The sequence below is a fragment of the Cuculus canorus genome, chromosome 10, assembly GCF_017976375.1.
Source record: "Cuculus canorus isolate bCucCan1 chromosome 10, bCucCan1.pri, whole genome shotgun sequence".
Classification (NCBI taxonomy): Eukaryota; Metazoa; Chordata; class Aves; order Cuculiformes; family Cuculidae; genus Cuculus; species Cuculus canorus.
Genome location: NC_071410.1, coordinates 18,257,230 through 18,280,488, shown reverse-complemented (window position 1 = coordinate 18,280,488; position 23,259 = coordinate 18,257,230). Strand labels below are relative to the sequence as shown.

General features: G+C 48.6%; 1 protein-coding gene and 1 long non-coding RNA gene across 4 annotated transcripts in view; both read right to left on the bottom strand.

The window, feature by feature from the left end:
* Positions 1-2,305: 2,305 nt before the first annotated feature.
* Positions 2,306-13,895, bottom strand: LOC128853147 (uncharacterized). Its single transcript, XR_008451436.1, has 3 exons — positions 13,446-13,895; positions 7,642-7,937; positions 2,306-4,383 (listed from the first exon to the last, which is right to left on the bottom strand). It is a non-coding gene; the product is annotated as an uncharacterized LOC128853147 (long non-coding RNA).
* A 4,933-nt stretch (positions 13,896-18,828) lies between these two features.
* The window catches only part of AMOT (angiomotin), a 64,723-nt gene continuing 60,292 nt past the window's right edge, over positions 18,829-23,259 (bottom strand). For all 3 annotated transcript variants that reach the window (XM_054075489.1, XM_054075488.1, XM_054075490.1), the window contains exon 13: positions 18,829-22,992. In XM_054075489.1, coding sequence (XP_053931464.1) covers positions 22,892-22,992 — 101 coding nt within the window. In that variant the 3' untranslated portion in view covers positions 18,829-22,891. The remainder of the gene's footprint in view (positions 22,993-23,259) is intronic.

Below are 23,259 nucleotides of genomic sequence, written 5' to 3'. Positions count from 1 at the left end.
ATCCGAGCAGGGCAGCCCCCATGGGCTGACACTCCGGTGGGCTGCTGGTGGGTTTGCCCTCTAAACTAGGGAGAAATAGCACAGACTTTGACTTCATATTTCACCCTCCAAACTGCTGCTTGTCCTGGTGGTATCTTACAGCTCCGCGGTCACACTCGGCTCCCACTGGGCTGCTTTCTCCTCTATGTGTCTCACCAGTAGGACCCAAACCAAGGGACCTAAACCAACCACTGCTGCCAGTCTCTGGGTGAGAGCAGGAGGATGGGAGCTCAGGTGCCAAAAAAGCTGAGAGGGATCACCAGTGCAACTATCCATGGATGGTCAGAGAGCCAGGTCTGTCTGGAGCAGTTGTAACAGAGCTGAGGATGAACACAAAGCCTCCCTGGGGCTGTGGCCTTGTGCAGGACCCCTCAGAGGAGCTCAGGCAGAAGATCTGCCCAAAACCAGGTCCTGCAACCAGGTTTGAGTTTACTTGAGCTAAGAAAAGCCTCTGCAGGAGGTTTGGTGGCTGGAACTGGAGCAAGAGACCTGCTGAGCTGTGCTGGGGCAAGTGTAAAAGGCCAAGATGTTTGTACAGCCCCCTTGAAATGGGGAAGCTCGAAAGGTATTCCAGGGTTTGTCACACTAAATAAAGCTGTACCAGGAAAACAAACCTCAACAGCCAAAGCCGTATTTACATCACTTGTACCCACCAGCACTCAAGCCATGAGGAGAACAGAGGTTGAGCCTCGACCCAAACTGCACTTGTGCAAATAGTCATTCCAAGAGGTGGTGCATTTTAGTCCAGTTTGGGACGGACAGAGGATGGCGATGTGCTCTGCCTGCGGCCGTGCCTGCCCTCAAGAGCACCGGTGCCTGCAGCCATCTCGAGCCCTGCAGGACACCACTCTGGCACAGGGACCTTGCCAGCCCTGGCAGCGGGATCCTGCAGGGGAGAGGGAAAAAGGTGTCTGTCCTGAGACAGGTGGCACTGTGCAGGCTGACAGGGAGATGCCAGGGCTCTTCCCGTGCCCAGCTGTGCAGGAGCCCCCCTACATACTCAGGCACGAGCTGCTGCTGCTGCAGTTACCCTGGGGCAGGATGCGCACGGTTGGGTGCACTGGAGAGCCCAAGCCCTGATTTCTGCTGCTGGACCGGAGCTGAGTATTTCATCCCTGGAGCAAAACCAGGGATGAGAGAGCAAATAATAAGTCATCTGCCAGAGGCAGCCTGGTGCTGGGTTGCTTTGATAAATCTTTCTGTACTTACTCTGCCCACTTTACCATAGTACAGGAGCAGTTCTGGATCCCGCTGGAGGTCTGCACAGGGCGCAGAGCTGGTCTGCAGCCATACGGTAGGACTGAACGAGCCCATGGGACGGCCCTTCTGCAGACAGAGCTCAGGCCCTGCTGACTCTCCGGAGCTCAGGGCAGGTGGCTGGGGAACAGCTAGGCTTTGCTTTATTTTTTCTGGCACAGCCTGTATCCAGAGCAATTGCCAAAAACCCTTTGACACCATCCACCCTCCAAGAAAAATTGGATTTTTTATGGATGTGAAGGATTATTGCCCTTTGACAGTGCTGTAAAAGCTCAGGTGTCGCTGCTGGTGTTGATGTAGATTAAACAGTCCTGTCCATCTGGCTCTGAGTCTGCCTTGGCCTCAGGATGTGGCACCAGACTGATAAGCAGAAGCATGGTCATCTTTGGCCATCTGAGCAGCACTTGCTCCTCAGCTTGGGCCATTGTGGCTCTCAGAGCTCATCGGTACCATGGTGGCAGTCAGTTTTTGACTCACACCATGGCAACGAGACCTCACCCGTATATAAATCTCATCTGGCATGCTTGTGCTCCTCCTAAAGGTCACTGTAATGAATTAGGGGGATTACTTCTCCCTTCAAGCAACACAAAAACCTAGGGAGGCCTCATGAAATGCATAAAGCTCATTCTGCAGGGAGAGCATTAAGCAGCGCAAGAAGGATGTGCCAAACACCAGCAGTGAAATTCATATTCTTTCTGGCACTGTAAAGATGAGAGATTTGGCAGAGGGCTCCCAGGGACCCTGGCTGGTGGTGATTTACGTTGCTCCGTGATGGAGCAGGATTTGCAGAGACACGGCTGGCCCATCTCCCCCTTCCCTTTTCCTGCTCTGCGAGGGCGTAGTCAGCAAGGATGAGACATTGGAAGCCATCCATCTCAGTGTAACGTTTCTCCTCAGCTGCTGCCCTGGGCTCAAGTACGGCTTGACAGTGCTGGTGGCCATGGGAGGTGTTTATCAGCAGATGCTCTTCACTGCTGCTTCCAGAAATTGCATTATAAAATGTAGTGCAAAGCGCTGTAACAAAAAAAAGAGTACCGAGAGCCCTCCGAATGCCGCTCTGCCAGCAAACACCTGCTCCGAATGCCACGTGGGCCACCTCCCAGGGGTTGCGGGGGTGATTTGTGCTGCTGGAGTTCAGTGCCAGCACTTCTGCTGCAGGCTGGGGGGACCCAAGGAGCAGTTGCTGTATGATGCTCAACCCTGTTATTGGCAGAACCAACCAGAAACACTCATTGTGTTTCACCATCACTGGAGCTGGATGGTGACGGGTTGATGTGTTGATGCGGCCAGCGGAGCATCGCTGGTGCCAGGGCAGCGCTGGCTTCCCTGCCCCAGCTGAGCATGGGAGGCAAGACCCTCCCAGCCCCTGCCCACGAGGGTGAGCAGCCTTGGGGTCACCCTCCCTGTTAGTGACAAAGCGTCTTCTCCCTGCCCTGCGAGGTGGATCCACTCCCACTGCAGCCGCACTTCCCACGAGTGCTTCTGTGAGCGAGTGTTTTGGCAGAGCTGTGCACGGAGATGGCAACTTTTCAGAAAATACTGCAGAGTAGTCACATTTTTCACTCCATAATCACAAATATCAAATGGAAACCATTGGAAAAGGGTTACATGAAGAAAATTGCAGATGGAAGGCAAGAGACCTTCACTGTAGCCATTCAGGTACATCTTCAAATGATGAGGGTGGGGAAGAAACACATCTCCTCCTCCCCTTGCCCTGGGAAGGGGCCCTTTGGATGTGGGATTTCGCTTCTTGCCCTCTAACACCTGCCCCAGCCAACAGCTTGTGTCTTGCATCCCCTGTAGAGGAAAAAAAAATTAAGGTTCCCCCAAGGACTCACCTTCCTTGAATTGTTGGGAAGGGCTAAAACACGCTTCTCATCTCCAGTGGGGGATCACAGCTCACGCGCTGCCAGTGAGTCACTGACGTTCCCATCAGAGACAGATTTTACGCTGACTTGTTCCAAGGAAGCTGTGCTGCTGCCCCCCCATTTCCCTCTGCCTCCATCTATTTACTCACCATCACTACTTTTTTCCTAAATTCCCAGTTCCTGTTCCCAGCAGGACTCGAGCAGCAAGAGCTTAGATCCCAGAGTGGGTTTCTTTCCTGATGCTGGCAGTTTCCCTGAGACTTTTCCTGGGACATGCACCCACATCCAGCCCCAGCGATGACTCCTGGCCATGTCAAGGGTTGGATGGATCCCACTGTGACACCCTGTGCCATCTCCCCTACAGCCACACCCTGTGAGGAAGAGCCATGTTTTCCTTTTGCTTGGAAAAGGCCAAACCAAAAACTTGATGGCTTTTTCAAAGGCTGTATTTGCAGGAGCAGTCCTTGGAGTACCAAAAAGAACGCCCGCAGTACCCCGTGCCTGTCCTTGCCATGTCTGTGGCTTTTCTTCCAAAAACCACTGACAGGTGGTGTCTCCTTTCCAACCGGACACAGAGGATGGGGAATGCTGTGCGGGTGGCAGAGGTGTCCCACCGCCCGGCAGGGATCCCTGGCTCGCAAACGACTGCAAGTTTCCCCAAATTGCATCATTGCTCAAACACATCAGGGAATAATCTCTGGCCTGTTCTCCTTCACCGCCGGCGCACGCAAGCGCGTTGCACACACAGCGTGTTGTCCCTGCGGGATCCGCAGCGAGCGCCTCTGCCTGCGGGACAGGGAGGGCACCACCGGCTTTAGCCCCTCTAAGGACCATTCAGCCGCCTCAGAGCAAACCCACAGTGGGTTCTGCTGCTTTACAGCAGGAGCTCAGCGTGGGACAAGCTTCAACCTGTTGCATAAAATCCTCTTTCCATTCACAGCCCTGCCAGGAAGCTTATTAGCCTGCTTCCTTCTGGAATAGATCCATGGTGCTGCCTGCAGGCTGTGGCATGCGTGCTTCTACAGGTGAGTAGGGGCTAAAAGACTCGGTGATGCTCCTTCCCTCTCTGTCACAAGATGTGTTTTTTCCATGTATAAACTGGGCCAAAGTGATCAGCACGAGCCCAGCAAACCTGGGATGAAGGAAGGAGAAGCAGAAACAGCTGATGAACCTGCAACAGCCCATCGCTCCCGCTGGTCAATAAACACGGTGAATTGATCTGGAAGGAGAGGAAACTCTGTTAGGTCGGTGGTTTAATGGACCTATTTTCTCAGCCACGCAAGACTTCCCTGACCCCAGAGTAATTGCTTCCCTCGCAGCCAATGAAATCGCTGCCCAGAACCACCTGTGCCTGCTGCAAAACCCATTCCCAGCCCAGGTGTGGGCAGCGCCCGTGGATGGGCAGCTGGGAGCCGCGTGGGTCGGGCACGTGTCCCAGGCTCCAGGGGCAGAGCCGACCCACCTCGGGGCAGATGAGGTTGGGTTTGGTACCCGCTCACAGCATCCACTGCTCCAAGCAACACATTGAACACCCAAATACCCAGAAAATCACTGGGAAGGGGAATAGTTTGGAACAACACTTTGGAAGCGGCTGAGGGAGAGGCTTCAGAGCAACACTGGGGGAGCGCAGTGGGGATACAGCCACAGCTCAGAGTGCTGCAGGTTGTCCTCCCGGCCAACAGCACTGAGAGCCACTGCTCAAGGAGGAGTCTCCAAAGCCAGCGGCAGCGGATGCAGGGGCAAAAGCCAAGCAGCACTCAGAGCTGGCGGCTCTGCATCTGGCTTCTGCTGTGAAGGAAGTAATTAACAGGAATAATCACAGAAGGGCAGCAACACGCTTGGGAGTGGAGCAAGTTTTATCAACCTCAACAGGCTGGACAAGGGAACGTCTGCCTTCACCAGGAGCAGTAATAGCAAAAAGCAGATGAATAGCAAAAGAGGTCTGTAAAAGGAGAGACCGAGGCTCAGGCAGAGCTTGGGAGTTTCCTTCCACAACAGGCACTGGGCTGGTTTTTCAGAAGAGATTGAATAATTTAATGGTGGCCTGGCAGGGAAGCAGCACTGTCATTTTCTAAATCATTCTCCTTGCAGAGCAGTGATAAACTGCCCCAGTTACTGGGGAAAGGATTGAAGCACTAAGAGCAAGATAAGGCAGATGAAAAGTTACCCTGTGGGATTGCTGGCTGTCACCATCACTGTGACCCCAAAAAGAGTGTGGGGACAGTCCTGGCACCCAGTACCTGCTGTCCCATTTGTTCCTCAGCATGGTGGTATCTCCCCCTGCACTGGCCCTGCTGTGTGGTCATGAAACTCCTCCCCACCCAAGGGACGCCTGCCTTGTCCATGAGGGAGACGAAAAATCCATATGAAAATAAATGAAAGCACTTAAAGCATTCCTGAGAGCTCACAGGAGGGGCTCGGGCTCTCTGTTTCTTGCTGACAGCCGCATCGGGAGATGGGCACGGTCCCCACATCCCATCCTGCGGGGGGACAACATCAGGTGTCAGCAGTGGGAGCTGCGCTGCTGCGTGGGGACGTGGAGCCTTTTGAGGACAGGCGGGGAGCCGCAGCCACTGTGACTCATCAGGCTGCACAAAGACTTGCAGAGGGATGTTAAAGGCGTTTAAGTTTTAAACTTTTATGGTGTCTGACAGTTTATTTTTTAATTAAAGCTGCGTTCGAGCGGGAAGGGCTGGAACAGTTGTTTCCCCGGCTGCTCTGCCCTGGCAGATGCTTGTGGCTGTTTCACCCATCACATTTGGGGAAAGGAGTGGGATAGTCTCTGGGGGCACAGCCCTTGCCTATTTATTAATAAAAATGCATGGAGTGACATCCATACTAACAGAATTTTCTAAGAAAAAAGAAGTGAACAAACTCCACCAGGTTCCATTGCCTCCAAGAAACCAGACACACAGAATCACAGAATCACAGAATCACAAGGTTGGAAAGGACCCATTGGATCATCGAGTCCAACCATTCCTAACAGTCCCTAAACCATGTCCCTCAGCAAAGGGACACGACACAAGTCATTAAACCCCATCTTTTACACTTACGATTGACACTGTATGTAGGTTATCCCTGGAATGACCTTTCTATCACCTCAGGGGGGAAACAGGATGAAAAAACAGCCCAGGGCACAGCCGCGGCTGCAGCTGCAGATGAACATGGGTTAGCAAATCTGCGTGGGGGATTGTTTGGCTGCTCTACGCACTGCTCCCGATGCCAGCCAAGCTAAGCAGGTACCACAGGCAAGGTCGTTCTGCATCCTGCACTCCTGGATATGGCCAATCCTGAGCTGGTGGGGACCCCCAACATCAGCACTCCAGCCCAAACCAGCAGCTGCTGGGGGAACTCAGCTCCTGCTGCAGAGGCTGCTGGTTGGATCCAGGCAGAGCCAACCTGACTCATTTCTGGGAAAGAGAAACCAAAAGGCTCCTGGTTTGGGAGGGCAGACACATCACGGTGGTGATGGCTGAATCAATCCCTGCTCGCTTTGCTTTTCACAAGAGCTCTGCTCGCAACCAGTTGCTAAAGCCAGGCATAAAAGCAGGCTTAATTACGTTAGCAAATGGCTCCCAGGAACTAATTGCCTCTTTTATGCATGTGACCTCATTAGGCACCGTTAAATTGGGCAGTAACAGAGACATCTGGTGTCTCTGACATCACTGCACCAGCAAGGGATGGGACATGACCAAGTCCGTGCTGTTATTCCAAGATTTCAGCCTCGGGTTAATTTTCCTCTTCCTACAGTCACATCTTAACGTGTGTGGCCACGTCTGTGCTGAAAGACCCAGCGATGCCCAGCGCTGGCACAGGATGGTCTGTGCCTGGGAAATACAGGAGTCGCTCCTGCTCCAGGAGACTGAAAGTCCTGCATGAACCTGCAGCACGGTGGGCTTTAACAGAGGGGAAATGGAAAAACAGCTGAAATCCTGAAAGAGATGAAGCCGCCTAGGCTGAAAAAACATCTAAATCAATAACCAGGCAGCACAGCATAAAGATAGATAATTAATTACCTCACTGCATTACTTATTATTTTAATGATTTGTCTTTTTCTATAATGGTTGATAATTTTCTGTTTGCTCTGTTCTGCGGCTCTTTGTCCTTGGTATGGAATGAACTTCCCACCCTGAGCAAAAGCCCCACCAGGGAAGAACCTGTCCTCCAAAGGTGCTGGGAAAGCCCTTTGTCTCCCAGCATGCCAGCAGGTCATCCTGTTTCTACCCAGGGTGGATGAGCAGCCTCCTTTCTGGGGTGGGTAATCAGCGGTGGTGCCCAGCCATGCTGGGCATCACCCAGCGGGCTGCCCTGCCCGAGCTCTTGCTGCTTCCCACTAACTTACACCTGCTACACCTACACCTGCAAACCGCGCTCATGGGGAGCTGGAGCAGAGAAGGGTGGATACAGCTGGAGTGCAGAAAGAGTCCAGGCACCTTGCTTGAAAAATCTGAACCCATATTTGCAGGAAAGTTGTTACCTGGGAAACTGAAGGTAGAGAGTTGGCAGTGGGATGGGATGGGGGTTGTAGGATTAGCCAGGGCAGCAGGATGAGCCATGCCTGTGGGATGAGCCAGGGCTGCAGAACAAGCCAGGGCAGCAGGATGAGCCTGAGTGACGAGATGAGCCAGGGCTGCAGGATGAGCTGGGGCAGCAGGATGAGCTGGAGCTGCTGGATGAGCCAAGCCTTGTCCTTAGCTTGAGGTAGAATGCAGCACTACAGCAAATCAAGGGTCTTCGTGTGAAAGCAGCCAGCTCCTGCAGCAGCTCAGTGATCTGCAGAAAGTAGAGATGGAAATTAGAGAGCAAAAGTGCCTCTGTATAAGCGTGAGCATGCAGGAACAAAGCTGGAAGGTGACTCTTGCTTTTCCCCATCTCCCATCACTGAAGCTGAAATAAGCTGTGATTTTATTTTATCAGTGAAAACTGGCAATATTTGCTTTATTATCTATCTGGCAGCTGCTGTGAGCAATCCCCTGGGCTGGAAGCACTGTCCTTTCTTAACACAACAAATGTATTTTACTGCATCCATTGCCGGGCGCTGCCAGGGACGGCTGCGGTGCTCCACATGGCAATATTCTGGTCATGTCGATGCTCTTGATGATGCTGTGCCATGGTGAACGCTCTGCCCACCCCCAAGGGAGGCTGATATTTCATAGAATCATAGAGTCATAGAATAGTTTGGGTTGGGAGGGATCTTAAAGCCCTTCCAGTTCCACCTCCCACTGGCTCAGGCTGCCCAAGGCCCATCCAAGCTGGCCCTGAACACCTCCAGGGATGGGGCAGCCACAGCTTCCCTGGGCAACCTGGGCCAGGGCCTCACCACTCTCATGGTGAAGAAATTCCTCCTTATGTCCAGTCTAAATCTGCCCCTCTGCAGTTTATAGCCGCTCCCCCTCATCCTATCACCACGAGCATTTGTGAACAGCCCCTCTCCAGCTTTCCTGTAGCTGCACTTCAAAAGGCACTCGAGTTGAGCACCGACAGGAGAAGCCTTTTCTAACCAGCTAGGAATAAAACCAGTGATTTAATTAGTGTTTTTCTCCAGGTACATCGAACCCCTGCAGGAAACGGATGCTGATGGGGGCTGATGGCAAGTCTGGGATGCACTCTCTAGCTTTCCCTCTGCTCCCAAAGCTCAGCACGGGAAGAGGGGCGGCAGCAGCGGGGAGATGCTGTCCCCACCGCACACGGAGAATGAGCGGCCAACAACACTAAAAGGATGCTGAGAAATACCATCAGGCTCAAAGCATTATTTGTTCCCAGGCATGACACAACAGCAAGGGTCGCTGGCGATGAAGCTGGCAGCTCTGCAGGGCACTTTTCCAGCCAGCGATTGCCATCTAGAGGCTTTTGAGAAACCAGTGGCCTCAACCCACAAACACAGCCCGAGCGGGGTGACACCGGGTGGCTCTTTCCAAGGCTGGAGGTGATTGCGATGCCCCAGAAATCTCCCCTCAAATTGCTGCACTCCAGCTCCGCACGTCGCAGCGGCTGGGATGGGGAGAGGAGGCTGCAAAGGCGCTTCTTCCAGGTTGTGCCAAGCGAGACAGGGATGGATGAGCCTCAAACAGCTGCAGAGAGAAGAGGCAAACTGGTAAAAGCCCCGGGAGATGAGGCCACAGCCCATGTGCCCCACAGCAGGGATGATTTTGTGCTTGTTCCCGAGCCATGGGCAGCTGGTGTAGCTTCATACCTCTGCCTGGGGATGGACGGCTCGTGGGCTCTGCTTCACAAGACGGCAAAGTGCAACAATGCCCAAGAAAAGACTGGGTTGCAAAGATGCAACCTCCCAAAATGTCTCATTTCAGCACTGCATCACTTGTAAATGTTCTTTTACACCACCAGGGCAAACCTGCATCCCTCCTCCTGCAGTCCATCTTACCTCCCGTTCTCAGGTTTTGATGTTGCTCAGTAGAGAAGTAGGGAAGGAATGTTTTGATTATTATTCTTAAGTTAATTTTAGATTTCCCATTTTAGATTTTTCTGCTTCTTGGTCTTCCAAAAGAGCCCCAGGTTACTCTCCTGGGCCAGTGATGCCTTTCATGCCTTCTTCAGACCAATATTTTGCAGCTTCATGTAACCCAACAAGGCACGGACTGTTTTCAGAAACACAAATTAATTTAATAAGAGTCCCAGCAAGGTTTTAAAGCAAGGTGCTTTGTCACACCTCCAGCCTCCCCAACTGCATTTTGTTATCAATCTGTTTATCACACGAGCTGAAAGCATGAAATACCTTGTTTTTAAAAGCACTGATGCCTAGGAAAGTCAGCAGTTGATTCCTTTATGTTTCTCGCTGCAGGCAATGAGCAGTTGTGCTGAGCTGTAGGTGGAAATGCCCTTCCAAGCCCAAATGCTGCTGCTAAACTTTGGTGTTTTGCTTGAACCTCCTTGGAATAAATGCTGCTTTCTAACATCCCAAACGCTGGTTCCAGCGGGTGCTCTGCCTCAGAGCAGCGAAGCGCTTGCTCCAAAGGTGCCTACCCAGCAAAGCATGAATAGTCGCAATTCAGTTATTTTACAGCCGTGGTCCCAAGCAAGGGAAGAAAGAAATAGCACCCATGGGTGCTGACCTGCACCGAGGGCAGGGCTGTGCCGGGAGGGGGTTTCTTCTGGTGTAAACCGGTGAGAAGTGAAAACAGACTGAAGTTTGCATCAAAAATAGTCAGAAATGAAATATATGGGAAATGATGAAAAGTGGAAGAAAAAGAGATGCAGGACTCATGAGGACCAACGAGGCCAAGTGCGAGGTCCTGCCTGCACCTGGGTCAGGGCAACCCCCAGTATCAACACAGGCTGTGGGATGAAGGGGTTGAGAGGAGCCCTGCCAGGAAGGATTTTGGGTACTGGTGGATTAAAAGCTGGACTGAGCTGGCAATGTACCCTCACAGCCCAGAAAGCCAACCGTACCCTGGATGCATGACCCACAGCGTGGCCAGCGGGGCAAGGGAGGCGATCCCATCCCTCTGCCCTGCTCTGGTGAGACCTCACCTGGAGTCCTGTGTCCAGCTCTGGAACACTCAGCACGGAAAAGACGTAGATCTGTTGGAGCGAGTTCAGAGGAAGCCACGGAGATGATCCAGGGGCTGGAGCACCTCCCATACGAAGCCAGTCTGAGAAGAGAAGGTTCTAGAGACACCTTGTAGCAGCCTTCCAGCACCTAAATTTGACTTATAAAAAAGATGGGAACAGTCTTTTTAGCAGGGTCTGTAGCGATAGAGACCTTATTGCTCTCTACAACTACCTGAAAGGAGGTTGTGGAGAGGAGGGAGCTGGGCTCTTCTCCCAAGTGACAGGGGACAGGACTAGAGGGAATGGCCTGAAGCTCCGTCAGGGGAGGTTCAGGTTGGATATCAGAAAAAAATTCTTTACAGGAAGAGTCATCAGGCACTGGAACAGCTGCCCAGGGAGGGGGTGGAGTCACCTTCCCTGGAGGTGTTTAAGGAACGGGTGGATGAAGTGCTGAGGGACATGGTTTAGGGAGTGTTAGGAATGGTTGGACTCGATGATCCGATGGGTCCTTTCCAACCTTGTGATTCTGTGATTCTGTGATTCTGTGATAGGACAAGAAGGAATGGTTTGAAACTGAAAGTGCAGAGATTTAGACTATATATAAGGAAGACATTTTTTACATTAAAGGTGGTGGAACACCAAAATAAGTTGCCCAGAGAGATGGCTGATGCTCTAAATCAGGCAGAAAACCCTCTTTTGGGAAGCACAGCCACTTTTTACATAACCTGTGGCTAGGCTGGAGATTTCCTTCTAAATGATATTTTCCTCTGAAAAGCAGAAAGGGAACAAAGAAGGGGTTGTTTTAGTTGAATGTGCTGGGCAGGTGCCCCCCAGCTGCACTGTCCTCCCCTCCTGCCCATCAAACACACCAACCCCGGGAGCTGCAGCCCCACCGAAACACAAGGCACCTTTCCAGGAACCTCGCTGCTCCCGGAGGGGTCCTGCTTTAGAGGCTTTAGGAAATTCTACAAGAGGAACTTAAGCTCTCCAGCAAAGTTTGGGATTGGCCTCAAACCCCATTGTAATTAAAAAAATAAAGACAAGATCAGCACAGCTCCGTGCCTGAAAGATAAACATTGCTTTCTTTCCTCAATGGCCTCTATGCAAAGGAGGGGGAGCAAGAATAAGATGGGAGGATGAATTTAGCCACGAAAGCTGCTCAAGCGCTTTGTTGGAGGTTTATTTACTTTCAGAGCTGTGGGATAACTCCGATGGCCCACTTAAAACAAAGACCAACACCACACACACGGAGACAAAGCAGCAGTGAAATGTTTAACATTAACCCAGAACAAAACTTTCCTGGAATCTGTCCCTGACCTCCCCAAACATATGGTTTCATTTTTCCCTTCACATTAAAGCAAAAAAAAAAGAGAGGCATCTCCAGCAGGCACAGGCAGGCATCTCCAGCGGCGTCCCCAGCACAGCCACTGCAGCGCCGCGGTCCCGAGGGGGAACCTGTCCTGGTCCGATCTGGTCTCCCTGCCTGGCCCGACATGGGAAAATGTGCCTTTTTGATGCCTGAAAGCTTAGTAATGCCCATTGGAAAGAGGACAATGCTCTGAGCAGCGCTTTGTGCCATTGCGATGAGGAGTATGGCAGAGCATCATCTTGCCGGCAATGCCTTGCTCAGGCAGCGTGCTGCCACTGTGCCCCAAATCCCTGGTTTATAACTATGAAGTATAAATGTCAGCATTGAAGCCTTTCCCTACAGATGCGAAGCATGGTCTGTTCAAGCCTGATTTGCTCAGTCCCTCCATAAAATGCTATTTTTTTCAGGCGTGGGGTGCCTTTTTTGAAGACTCAGCGGCAGCGTTTGAGGGTTCGGTCACCACAAACCAACAGAGGGGCTGTGCCCGTCTGCGCGCCCTTACTACACTGGGCATTTGAAATAAAACTGACATTTGGGGGTTGCCGTTTTAGGCTGTGGGATGGGCTAAACCTGCAGGGTATCACTCAGCAGCACCCATTCGGGGCTGCGCATGGGGGAGAACAGATGTTACCTCACTGCGTCTCCACAAATGACCTAAAACTGTTTTCACTCTCCAGGTTAAACCTGTGCTTTGCCCGTAATGTACCGCTACGTCAGCTATGACATCTTCCACTTGCATTGTTGACTCAGGCAGCTTTAACCCTCTCATTTCCCAACGATGGGTAATTTGCAGGCAGCACTAAGGCAGCTTTGTTGTGATTATTATTTCCTTCTAGAGTTAGGGTGCAAACATTTCCATGTGTTCTCAAATTTCTGGAAACACTCTGGCATCAACGTGTAGAAGTTGCTACCGTGGAGCAAAGGCAGACGCTGTTTGCAGAGGAGCCTGCAGCACCCAGGGAGAGCCCTGGGCAGGGCAAAAGCTGGTGGGGCAGCAAGGGCTTGAGGCTCAGCAGAGACAGGAGCCCACCAGCAAGGGCAGCGAGGGGATGGACCTGCTGGGAAGGGCTTATTCCCTGCAGCTGGTGAGAGAGCAGCACCACGGGTTTATAAACTGCCTCCAGAGCCAACCTGGGGCTCTGGGACACAGCAGGAGGGGTGGGTGCGTGAGATCAGGCCCAGTGCGAGGGGTTGAAGTGTCTGGGGGTCTGCAGAGCTGGCTGTAGGAGGAAGAGAGAGTGTCACGTGTGACTGGAGTTTGACAAGCTGCTCCGGAGGATGCTGAAATGGGTTGTGTCTTCCTGAGCTCCTGCCCCTGCCAGCCTTTCCCTGTGCTTTGTGCTTCACCTTAACCCTGAGCCTGCCACGCTGCCGGAGTCAGAGAGATAGACTAGCAAACATACCTGTTTTCTTCTATTCTTCTCCATCTTTTCTTTTAGTTCTTGGCTCTGAAGCATCCCCTGAGATCGTCCACCCCAGTGCCGTGGTGGGCTGGGCTGCAGCATCCCTGGTGGGCGATGGCAGTGTTTTAGCCAGGGGCTGAAGCTGAGGGTCTCCTCTGATGGTTTTCAAACCCAGAAGGACCCCCCTTTCCAAATGAAGGACTGGGAGATCCCTTGGTTCAGCATCCTGCAGCGCCCCATGCTTTGCTCCTTATCACTGAAGGGTGTCTTTCACCTTCCTTACTAGAGCATGGTCGTACTTTCCTAACTAAATCTCCTTCCCCTCTCCACAGGTAGAGCAATAAGAACCTCACTGAGCAACAAATCCAGACAGAAAGCATTTCACCAACCTGTTGAGGACCGAAACACCAGTACCATAGTCTGGCTCCAGCTGGAGGACCTGGAGCAGAAAGCACCTTTCCTTGCTCACCTCGGGACCGAGCAGCAGCCACCTGAAGGCAAGTGGCCTGAGATGTGGTTGGCAGGGCTGGAGATGAGGGCAGAGTTCTCGAAAGCCTCAGCCTCACCCATCCAATCAGCTGCTGATGATGCCCTTACCCCAACTTTTAACCCTCTGCAGCCAGAGTTATCCATGAGGCAGACAGGGAAATAAGATCTGCCAGGAGAGAAGGGCTGGGAGATTTAATTAGCTGCTTGTTGGCACTTCGCAATTACTGTTGAATAGTATCGCCCAATTATGGTACCATTAACTTTAGTTCTCTGGATATTCAGTGATTAATAACGCTAATAATTCCACTGACCTCAAAGTAATTGCAGAACATTAAAGAAGAAAACTGTTTCTAATTAAGCAATTCCCAGTCTTTTTCTTTTCTCTTTTTTCTAAGCCTCTGGTGCCCTCTTGGCTGTCTGGGCGTGGGGTTTTCCTGGCTGGGGCGATGGGATGTACAGCAGGGCAGAAACTGCTTTTCCCTCTCCCCAAGAAACTGTATTCCTGGAACTCTTCAGCATTTTAAAATCCCAAGCCTGTGCAAACCATATTACTGCACCCTGTAAATGACTTCTGGTTAGAAGTCTTTGTTTCCATGCCCGATTAACCCCCTGGCAGCCTCCCCTGGCCCCAGGTGTGTTGCTGCAGGTTGGAAAGCAGCAGATACTCCAACATCAGCTCCCTCGTGCTTGCTCAGCACTGGGGTCTTCCCATCGACTTGAGATTTAGCCACAGAGCTGAACTGAAAGGGTAAACATTCCCCTCCAGGAGAGATCATGAGGATTATAAAAGGGTCATAGCATCAAAGAATAGTTCGTGTTAGAAGGGATGTTAAAGATTACCCAGTTCCAACCTCCCTGCCATGCGCAGGGACACCTCCCACTGGACCAGATTGCTCATCCAACCTGGCCTTGGAACACCTCCAGGGATGGGGCAGCCACAGCTTCCCTGGGCAACCTGGGCCAGGGCCTCCCCATCCTCACAGGAAAACATTTCTATGTAACATCTAATCTAAATCTGCCTCTTTCAGCTTAAAACCATTCCCCCCTCATCCTATCCCTGCGCTCCCTGAGAAAGAGCCCCTTCCAGCTTTCCTGCAGTCCACGCTGCTCTCTGCTTGGTGTGGAGAAGGCAAAAGGACAGGAACGAGTTGAATGAAGATGAAAGTTTCTCTGGAAAAAAAACCAAAACCAACTGACCTACCACATTTGCAGGAGGTTTCCCGGAGCAGGAGGGGCTGAAGGGATGCATTCCCAGAGCATGCAGGACGCCAGGCACAGCAGTCACACAGCCCTCACCAGAGGTTGCCCCTTTGATGCTGTTCGACTCCAGGAAGAAGATGATTGTGGTTTCTTCTTCCTTCTGCTGCAGGCAGTACTGGGGTGGGGGTCTGGGACAGAGGCAGCAGGGTGGTGAGCAGATACGCAGCTCAGGAGCTGCTTGGAGTCACGCTGGAAGCTTTTGCAAGGAAGGAAATAGGCAGAAGTGTTCCTCTCCCAAACCAGGAACAGTTTCTCCCTGTGGTGCAATCACAGAAAACCCAAACCCTTTCAAACAAAGGAAATAAAAGAAGCCCACAGTGTTAGGAAGTGAAGAAATGACCGGGTCCCTTTGGAGTTGCTGCCGTGTAACATCTTCACTGGCTGGCAGGGCTCTGACAGAGCCCGGGGCAGCCCCAGCGCGTGGCTTCTTCCTGCCAACCTTTGAAAATGGTGATTTAGTAAAAAAATGATGGTTTTGTGGTCTAAATGTGATGCCTTTCAAAATCAGAAACAAATACAAGTAGTCCAACCCCAGTCTGTGCTGGGTGCTGGCAGTGATGCTGCATGAGGCTTGAAGCAGAGCAACAAAGCAGCCTGGGCGAGCCCTGTTAACACTGAAACCTACTGAGGGAAAAGGCTGTGCCCTACTCAGTACCTGGTCTGGGCACTGCAGCTCAGTGAGGAAGAAGCTCAGGTTGTTCTCAGCACATGAGTAGCCACAACAGCTCTGTCTCCACATACCCCATTGGCAGGAAGAAAATCCTTGCCCTGTCTTCAGCCCATCAGCGAGGGAAACACAACCAAAACACTCCCAAAATACTGAAATGAAGAACTGAAATGCGGCACACAGGAGGGTTTCTTTCTTATTCGTTCTAAAATGCAGCAACAGAAAACAGAAGGGTAGAGAAACAATGAAGTTCTGAACCTGACCACTTATGTTTGTAAAATGACTAGGGATGAAAAGGAAATTTCATCTTGTACGAGGAGGTTCTTGAAATTACCAGCTTTCATATATTGTATGTATTTATATATGTGTGTGCGTGTATAGATAGATAAAGGCCTTCTATTTAAAAAGGTTAGTGTTCCTCGCAGCAAGGGATCATTGACAATTTTCCTCTAAAGTTTACCTCCAAAATACAAAGTGAAGATTATCTTATTCAAACACGTTATTACATATAAAAATCAATTTAAAAGCACCTTCATGAGGTCAGTCTTTCGCTGCCATTTTACATTACTCTTCTTACAAAATTCAGAGAAATCTTCTAGAATACATAACATGCCCAATTTTGTCTGTCTGGGGAGCAGGAAGGGGGGACAGAGCTGTCGCCAGAAAGATCCTGTGTTATTATAGAATCATAGAATGCTTTGGGTTGGAGGGGACCTTAAAGCCCAACCAGTTCCAACTCTCCCAGTGGGATCAAGTTGCTCAAAGCCTCATCCAACCTGGACTTGAACCCCTCCAGGGATGGGGCAGCCACAGCTTCCCTGGGCAACCTGGGCCAGTGCCTCACCACCCTCATAGTGAAGAAATTCCTCATGTCCAGTTTAAATCTGCCCCTCTCCAGTTTATACCCATTGCCCCTTGTCCTATCACCACGAGCCTTTGTGAACAGACCCTCCCCAGCTTTCTTGTAGCCCCTTCAGGTACTGGAAGGTCACTATGAGGTCTCCTCAGAGCCTTCTCCAGGCTGAACAACCCCAAGTCTCTCAGCCTGTCCCAGCAGGCGGCTATGCTGAAGCCGCATGGACCAGCCCGAAGTCCTACCAGGGTGATTGTGAGATGTCCAAACACTTTGCTCCCACTCCTCTGCAGATGGGACACAGTTGTTTTGTTAAATAAGCCAGCTACTAGCAAGCGTCTGTAGCTGGATTTTTTTTTGTCTGGCTGGGGTCTTCTTGTTTCTGCTCTGGCACGCCAGGGAGATTTATAGAAACAACCTCAAACAACTTGAAAACGTAGGGGATGCATGTGCTGAACTGAGCACTGCGCCCCGGATTTGTCAAGCTGCTATTTATTACAGCACGGGCAACCAGGGCAGGTGACAGATTCAAAAGTCAGCAGTGAAAATGCATCAAGGTTGACCAACTTTCAACCAGCTTCCCAGTAATCCCTGCTCCTTCCCTGCAACAGCACAACAAGAGAGGAAAGGTGGATTGGAGGCAACAAAATGCACCATATTACATTTTAATATACCAAAGTGTATTAAAAATATAGGGTCTATTGTAGAACATACTCACATGACTGCAGGTTGCTCACGTGCTGTTACCCTTAGACATCTGAAAGGCAGTCCAGCTGCCAAAGGAGAGAGGATTGGCGCCGGCACTGCAGCTCGACGTCACGGTAAGCAAGTGGAGTTGATCTGATTATTAATAAGGTGTGAAAATGTGCAGTGGTGTGTACAGCTGCAGGACCGGTCAGAGGGGAAAACAAAACGTGACGGTTAAGGGGAGAGACTGGAAAGAAGAATTACTTTATGCTGCAAAATTTCCAGTTAGGAGTTGAAAACTTAAGGACGGAGGGCAAGCAGCACTGAGGACTGGATGAGGTGAAGGCTGGTTTTCTTTTATAATCAACAAGGTTTTCGTGCTAAGAAAATTCACTGCAAAACAAGCAAAACACTGAAAAAAATTGAAAATATGGGATCCATTCTTCAAAAACATGGAAAATATTTTTATAGCTAACTACAAACATAACAATAGGCATTTACAAGATCTCATGGTGCATATTTACACTCACTTTTTTGTTTTCTTTCCTAGGATTAAAGCTGCCACAATCTTCAAAGACTTTAGGGCTGTTTCAACAGCTGGATTACAAAACAGCCTGGTCACAAATTACAAAATAAACTTGATGGCTTAAATGAAGAGGAAAAAGTAATCCCCATGATTCACTTCAATATTGATTAATTTAGGAAAGATCATTTTCTTGACACATTAGCTAAGGTTGCAAAATGGCAAACTTTTCGTATTTTAATTTATGCTTTGATATTTTAGATGAACCAGGCACTCATTTTTCATCTTTTAGACCACAACCCTGCTGAATGAGAAACTAGGTTGAAGCCATTTGCCCCTCCAAAGCTCCTCCACTACCACTGGCAGAGATCTAAATGACAGGACTGAGCGATGCCTCCCTCTCAGGGTGGAACCCTGCTCTACAGTCAAAACAAGAGGGCAGCTACTGCCCAGCTCTCCCCGGAGAGAAGGCTTGGAAGCTCCATCGCTCCGGGCTGTTCTCAGTTATTTCAGCATGTCCAACTCCCATCCTGAGCAGAGCCCAAGCTGAACAAAATCAAGTGTTCCAGTACTTCGGAACTCCGAGCCATGGAGATTCTGCTTGAGTTAGGAGGGCAAATGATTGCATTTTTCTTAAATCTCAATAGATTATCACAGTCTTAATGGTACAGTTGGACAGCAGAGTGCAAAGCAGAGGGGTTTCAACGCTTCTTTAAGACGAAGAGGTGATGTTGGAAGTCAGACTCTAAAACCAGCTTAGAATAAGATCTTTTTGCAAAGAAATGTATTTTCTTCATAAATACAGTACAATTACATTTTACAATGTCTTTTTACTTTCTAGACATAAAAATGCTAGCTTTTAAAAAAAAAGTTCCTATACAAATACATGAAGAGAGCCCCCCCCGACCCTTGCCCCCACCCCTGCCATGGAGAAAAAAACATCGGCAGCAGCATGAAGGAGCACAGTGAATCCCAGGCTAAGCTGTGCCAGCCCTCGTGGGGAAGGAGAGGAACCCAAATCACCCCTGGTTTTTTTCTTGTCCTGACAGCACCAAGTTTACGTTGCCACCATTCTACAAGCAATGGAAAAAGCACTGTTGACAGGATTCACTGTACGGGTGTCATGGCTCATGGGATGTGGTTGTTGGATGTCTCCTGCACCGCTGGTCACCAGTGTGGGCTCCTGGAACAGGAGGGGTCCTTGGAAACAGTTCTGGCCTAAAACTCTGGAAGTCCCCTCCCTCGGCCTCAAAAATGAAGCAAAGCTAATGCCACTTTTCAGCCTCTCTCTACAAGCTTGCCAACAGAGGCAGAGACCACACATGAAGAATTTCAGCCCCCTGTCAGCACTTGCTGACCTCAGCCACCCTTCGCAGGCTCCTGAGGAACAACTTGGATCCTCACGAGTCCTCAGACCGCAGACCAAAAATTGCTGCTCCAGATCTCACAAGAGCCGCCAGCTAGGAGCTATGTGAAGTTCATAATGACATCGGGATAGATGGGAACAAAAGCCTCTGGATCTCAGGCAGTTCCCTGAGCTGCCAAATCCCAAAGAAACTGCCCAACTGAAGGACTCATGAGTTTGGCCATTCTGTAAGAAGTGAAAGGAAAGAGGGAAAATAACTAAACTTGATCTTCTTGTTTTGCTCTACAAAGATGAATATGTGGCTTTCTTTATAAAAGCTACAATTCTGCTTCTAATACCCGAGTTTAAGAAAAACTCTTAGTCTAAAATTTTGGTTTGCAAAGAAGGTCATTGCAATCATTGTGTTAAAAATCACTTTCTACTAGAAATAAGCTCTACAGGAGGAAAAGGAACTAGGTGTGCAGTTTGTCTCTTTAAAGCAGTTTCTGTTTAAAATCTGTTTAAAATCAAAATAAAAATCTGTACAGAGAGACTGGAGACTATAGTACACATCTTCCTCAGAGCAAGCAGCTCTTCTACATTCACATCAGGATGGCTCTGAGGAAGCTCGAGGGAAGAATACATTCCTGATGGCTCCTAGTTTGTCAACACAGGAAGATGACCTTCAACTTCCATGTCAAAACTTTCAGGGGGTTTGCTTTTGGAAGAAATAAAAATAAAGAAATATTTTAAAAAAAAAAAAAAAAGGCAAAGAACCTGACCTGAACAATGTAAAACTGCACCACCTTCTTCCAAATTTACTGCCATGGGCACAGAACTGCTTAGGCTCCTCCAGTCTTGATGGCACGGACTGTTGAGACCACCTGGCTTCCATTTCTGGAGAAGCTGCAGTCCGTGATCTGTATTTTATTCACAGAAAGCTATTATGTCCTTTTTTTCTTTGTAAAAACAGATTACAGAGGCCCTCAGTTTGAAAACAATGAGCTGCGAGGAGGATAAACAAATTATTTTTACGTAGTCCAGCTGAACAGTCAATATTCATCGGGGAAAATCACTTTCTAAAACAGATTTTATCTGTAAAGGATCCAAATTTTCCTAAATGTTTAAGAATTACTGTGGAATCAAGTGAATTGGAACTGTTTATGTAGAGCCCTACAGCTGCAAAAGTTCCTCCCTACCGAAGAGAAGTTCTCATAAAGATAGAATATAATTTCTCCTGACTTTAGAAGAACAGAAAAACAATCAAATATCTCTTCCCGCCCTCTCACACAGACGTTCAGTGGCATTTGATCTCCCTTAGAGTTCATCCTAAGCCCAAACCACTAAGCATAATATAGAAAATCACGCTGAAATGGCGGAAAGATGGACACCTCAAGCTAACGAGAAAAGCTGCTCCTGCATTTCCAACAAGTGTGGAGGAAGAAGAGAAATCACTGCATCCAGACTGGGCATTACTTCATATAAAGGGATGGAATTGAGCCATAGAGAAATAAACATATGACATTCTCAGGGATGAAAATGAAGAGGCTGTGAACAGTTTGTCTAGAAAAGGGTGGAGAACTATTTCAGACAGATTATTAGAATACACTTTAGGAAAGGTCTACCGCTCTGTGCAGAAAGATGTTGTCCCGCATGGCAGAGACAGTCAAAGCCTTAACGGGCAGCTCTGAAGTGTCTTAAGCAGTGGTGATGGAAGGGAGATTGTGCTGCCTACCAGAGCAGCCACTGGTAAAGCCAGGCTATTTAGACTTAATTCATATCTTACCATATGCACTTTGCCATCTCTAACTTCTGTGGATCTAAGAATACAGCCTGAAGAACGCCAATAGGCAGCTAATTTATTAGGAATGATGGGAAGCATTTTCCTTGGGTTTTACGTGATTATCACTAAAAGACAAACAGAATGCAGCTCACAGCTGATGTTCAGGCACCACAAAGTCACTTGAGCAGCAGACAGAAGGCACCTCCTTTCACTTTGCTGCCCTCCACTGTGAAGTTCACGTTCTGTCTTTTGATCTGGTAAGGCCATTTCAACTGGACACCATCTCAGTAGTGTCAGCTAAGCAGGAACTGAGGACATTCATTAACGGATTGATGATTAATTGCTGATTTTCCTTATTTGTGGGGTGAAATGATTTGAAACGAAAATCTGGCTACCCTAATGCTGCACCGAAAACTGAGACTAGCCAGGTTCCCAACACATGACCACTGGCTAATAAAATATTTTAACATTCAAGTAAAAAAAAAAAAAAAAAAAAGTAGTTTTTAAACAGAAATTAATATTGAACTGTTTTAAAAAAAATTCAAAGACAGTAACAAAAAAATACTCATTTACTTCTATTGGTCTTAGTATCTTCTCATAGCATCTGCAACCAAAGCACTGCTGCATCTGTGCTGGATCCCAGAAATCTGAAACTGAACCTGATGACATAAATGTTTAACTTTCTTCTGTAACACCTCTGGGACTTTTTTTAAGCTGCTCTCTCCAGTTCAAAGAGGAAAAAATGTATTTTGGAAGGAGAGAATTTGCCCTCCGGAGGTTAACACAGAGCTCGTCTTTAAAGCTCTCTCTGATGCTTTGCTATATGAAAAAGAATCTAATATCTCCGAGCAGGAGGGACACACAAAGTAGAAGGGTATTTGAAATACAGAAAAATCCGCTATGGAGAAAGTTGTCCACAGATGCAGTAGATTAAGTTGCTAACACTGAAAAGCAACAGTGCTTGCCACTTGCACTATGGTAAATTTGGAGTAGTTCCACTAGAGCCAATGGAATTACAATGGCAGAAATCTGATCTAACAGATCAGGACTCAGCCTGTAAACTCTCCCTTTTTAATTTATGTAAAACATGAATGCAATATATTATATTTACTATGCACTGTATAAATTATTGAACAAGTACTTAAGTATAAAACTGTGGCAAATCTTTCAAGGAGACTAAAAATGTGAAACGCAACATTAATCACCGGAGTCATTTTTTTAATAAAGGAATAACACAATTTGGGAAGTAAAAAAGAATGTTACCACACTGAAAATGGAAATTTTCCAGGCTATGAATGTGAAATACCTTTTCTGAATTCTTACACTGACTGTTAAGAGAAAGTATAAAGAGAAATCTCCCTTGGTCACAGCTCAAATTTAAGAGCTTCTCGGAATACCTGTATTTTGAAACCGTTAAGTGATGCTCATAACTAAGTCCCTGGTCCTGATCACTATAAAGCCATTTTGCCTATGTTATTGCATTCAAGCCAGTTGTTTAATCAACAGCTGTGAGAGCAGGTATTTCTGTTTAAGAGTCTTTAAAAACACTGAAATGAAATATCAGATGTAGCGCACCTAAGTTCTCATTTTTTCTCCAGATGTTACCAGATACAGTATTTAAAAAACAAAAGGGGGAGACTTTCAAAGAACAAGCATTACGGGTTTTTTATAATTTAGAACAAATTATAAATTAACCTGTCCATACCTTTGAGACATAATATACAAGAGCAAACAGCTAAGTGTTCTTTTATTACTCAGGTACTACATTTTTTCCCCAATGAAAATGTCTTTTAAAAATTTCTTGCTACTGTATGCCAGCTTAGATCCTGGTACAGCCTTTCAGATGAGGTATTCTACCATCTCTCCATCTGGGAGGTCCTGCCCCACGGTCTGAACAGGGGCTTTTCTTTCAAGAGTGCTGGAGTGGAAGAGTGGCCCATCTACATGATGAGGAAACAGAAGAGACAGACAGTCAAAGTTGTAACTTCATTGAGGTTAGAAAAATGATGTTAACATTTTAAAAGTCATCTTGTATCACTGGACAAAAGACAGCTAACAACTCCTTATTTAATTTTTTTAAAATTCAATTATATGTGTATGTCACCCCAAATATAGAGATGTTTCTCCAAATTCCCATCGGGTAACTCCCACTGATACACAATAGCATATAAAACTGGAGCGACTGCATTTAAACCAATGCAGTCAGC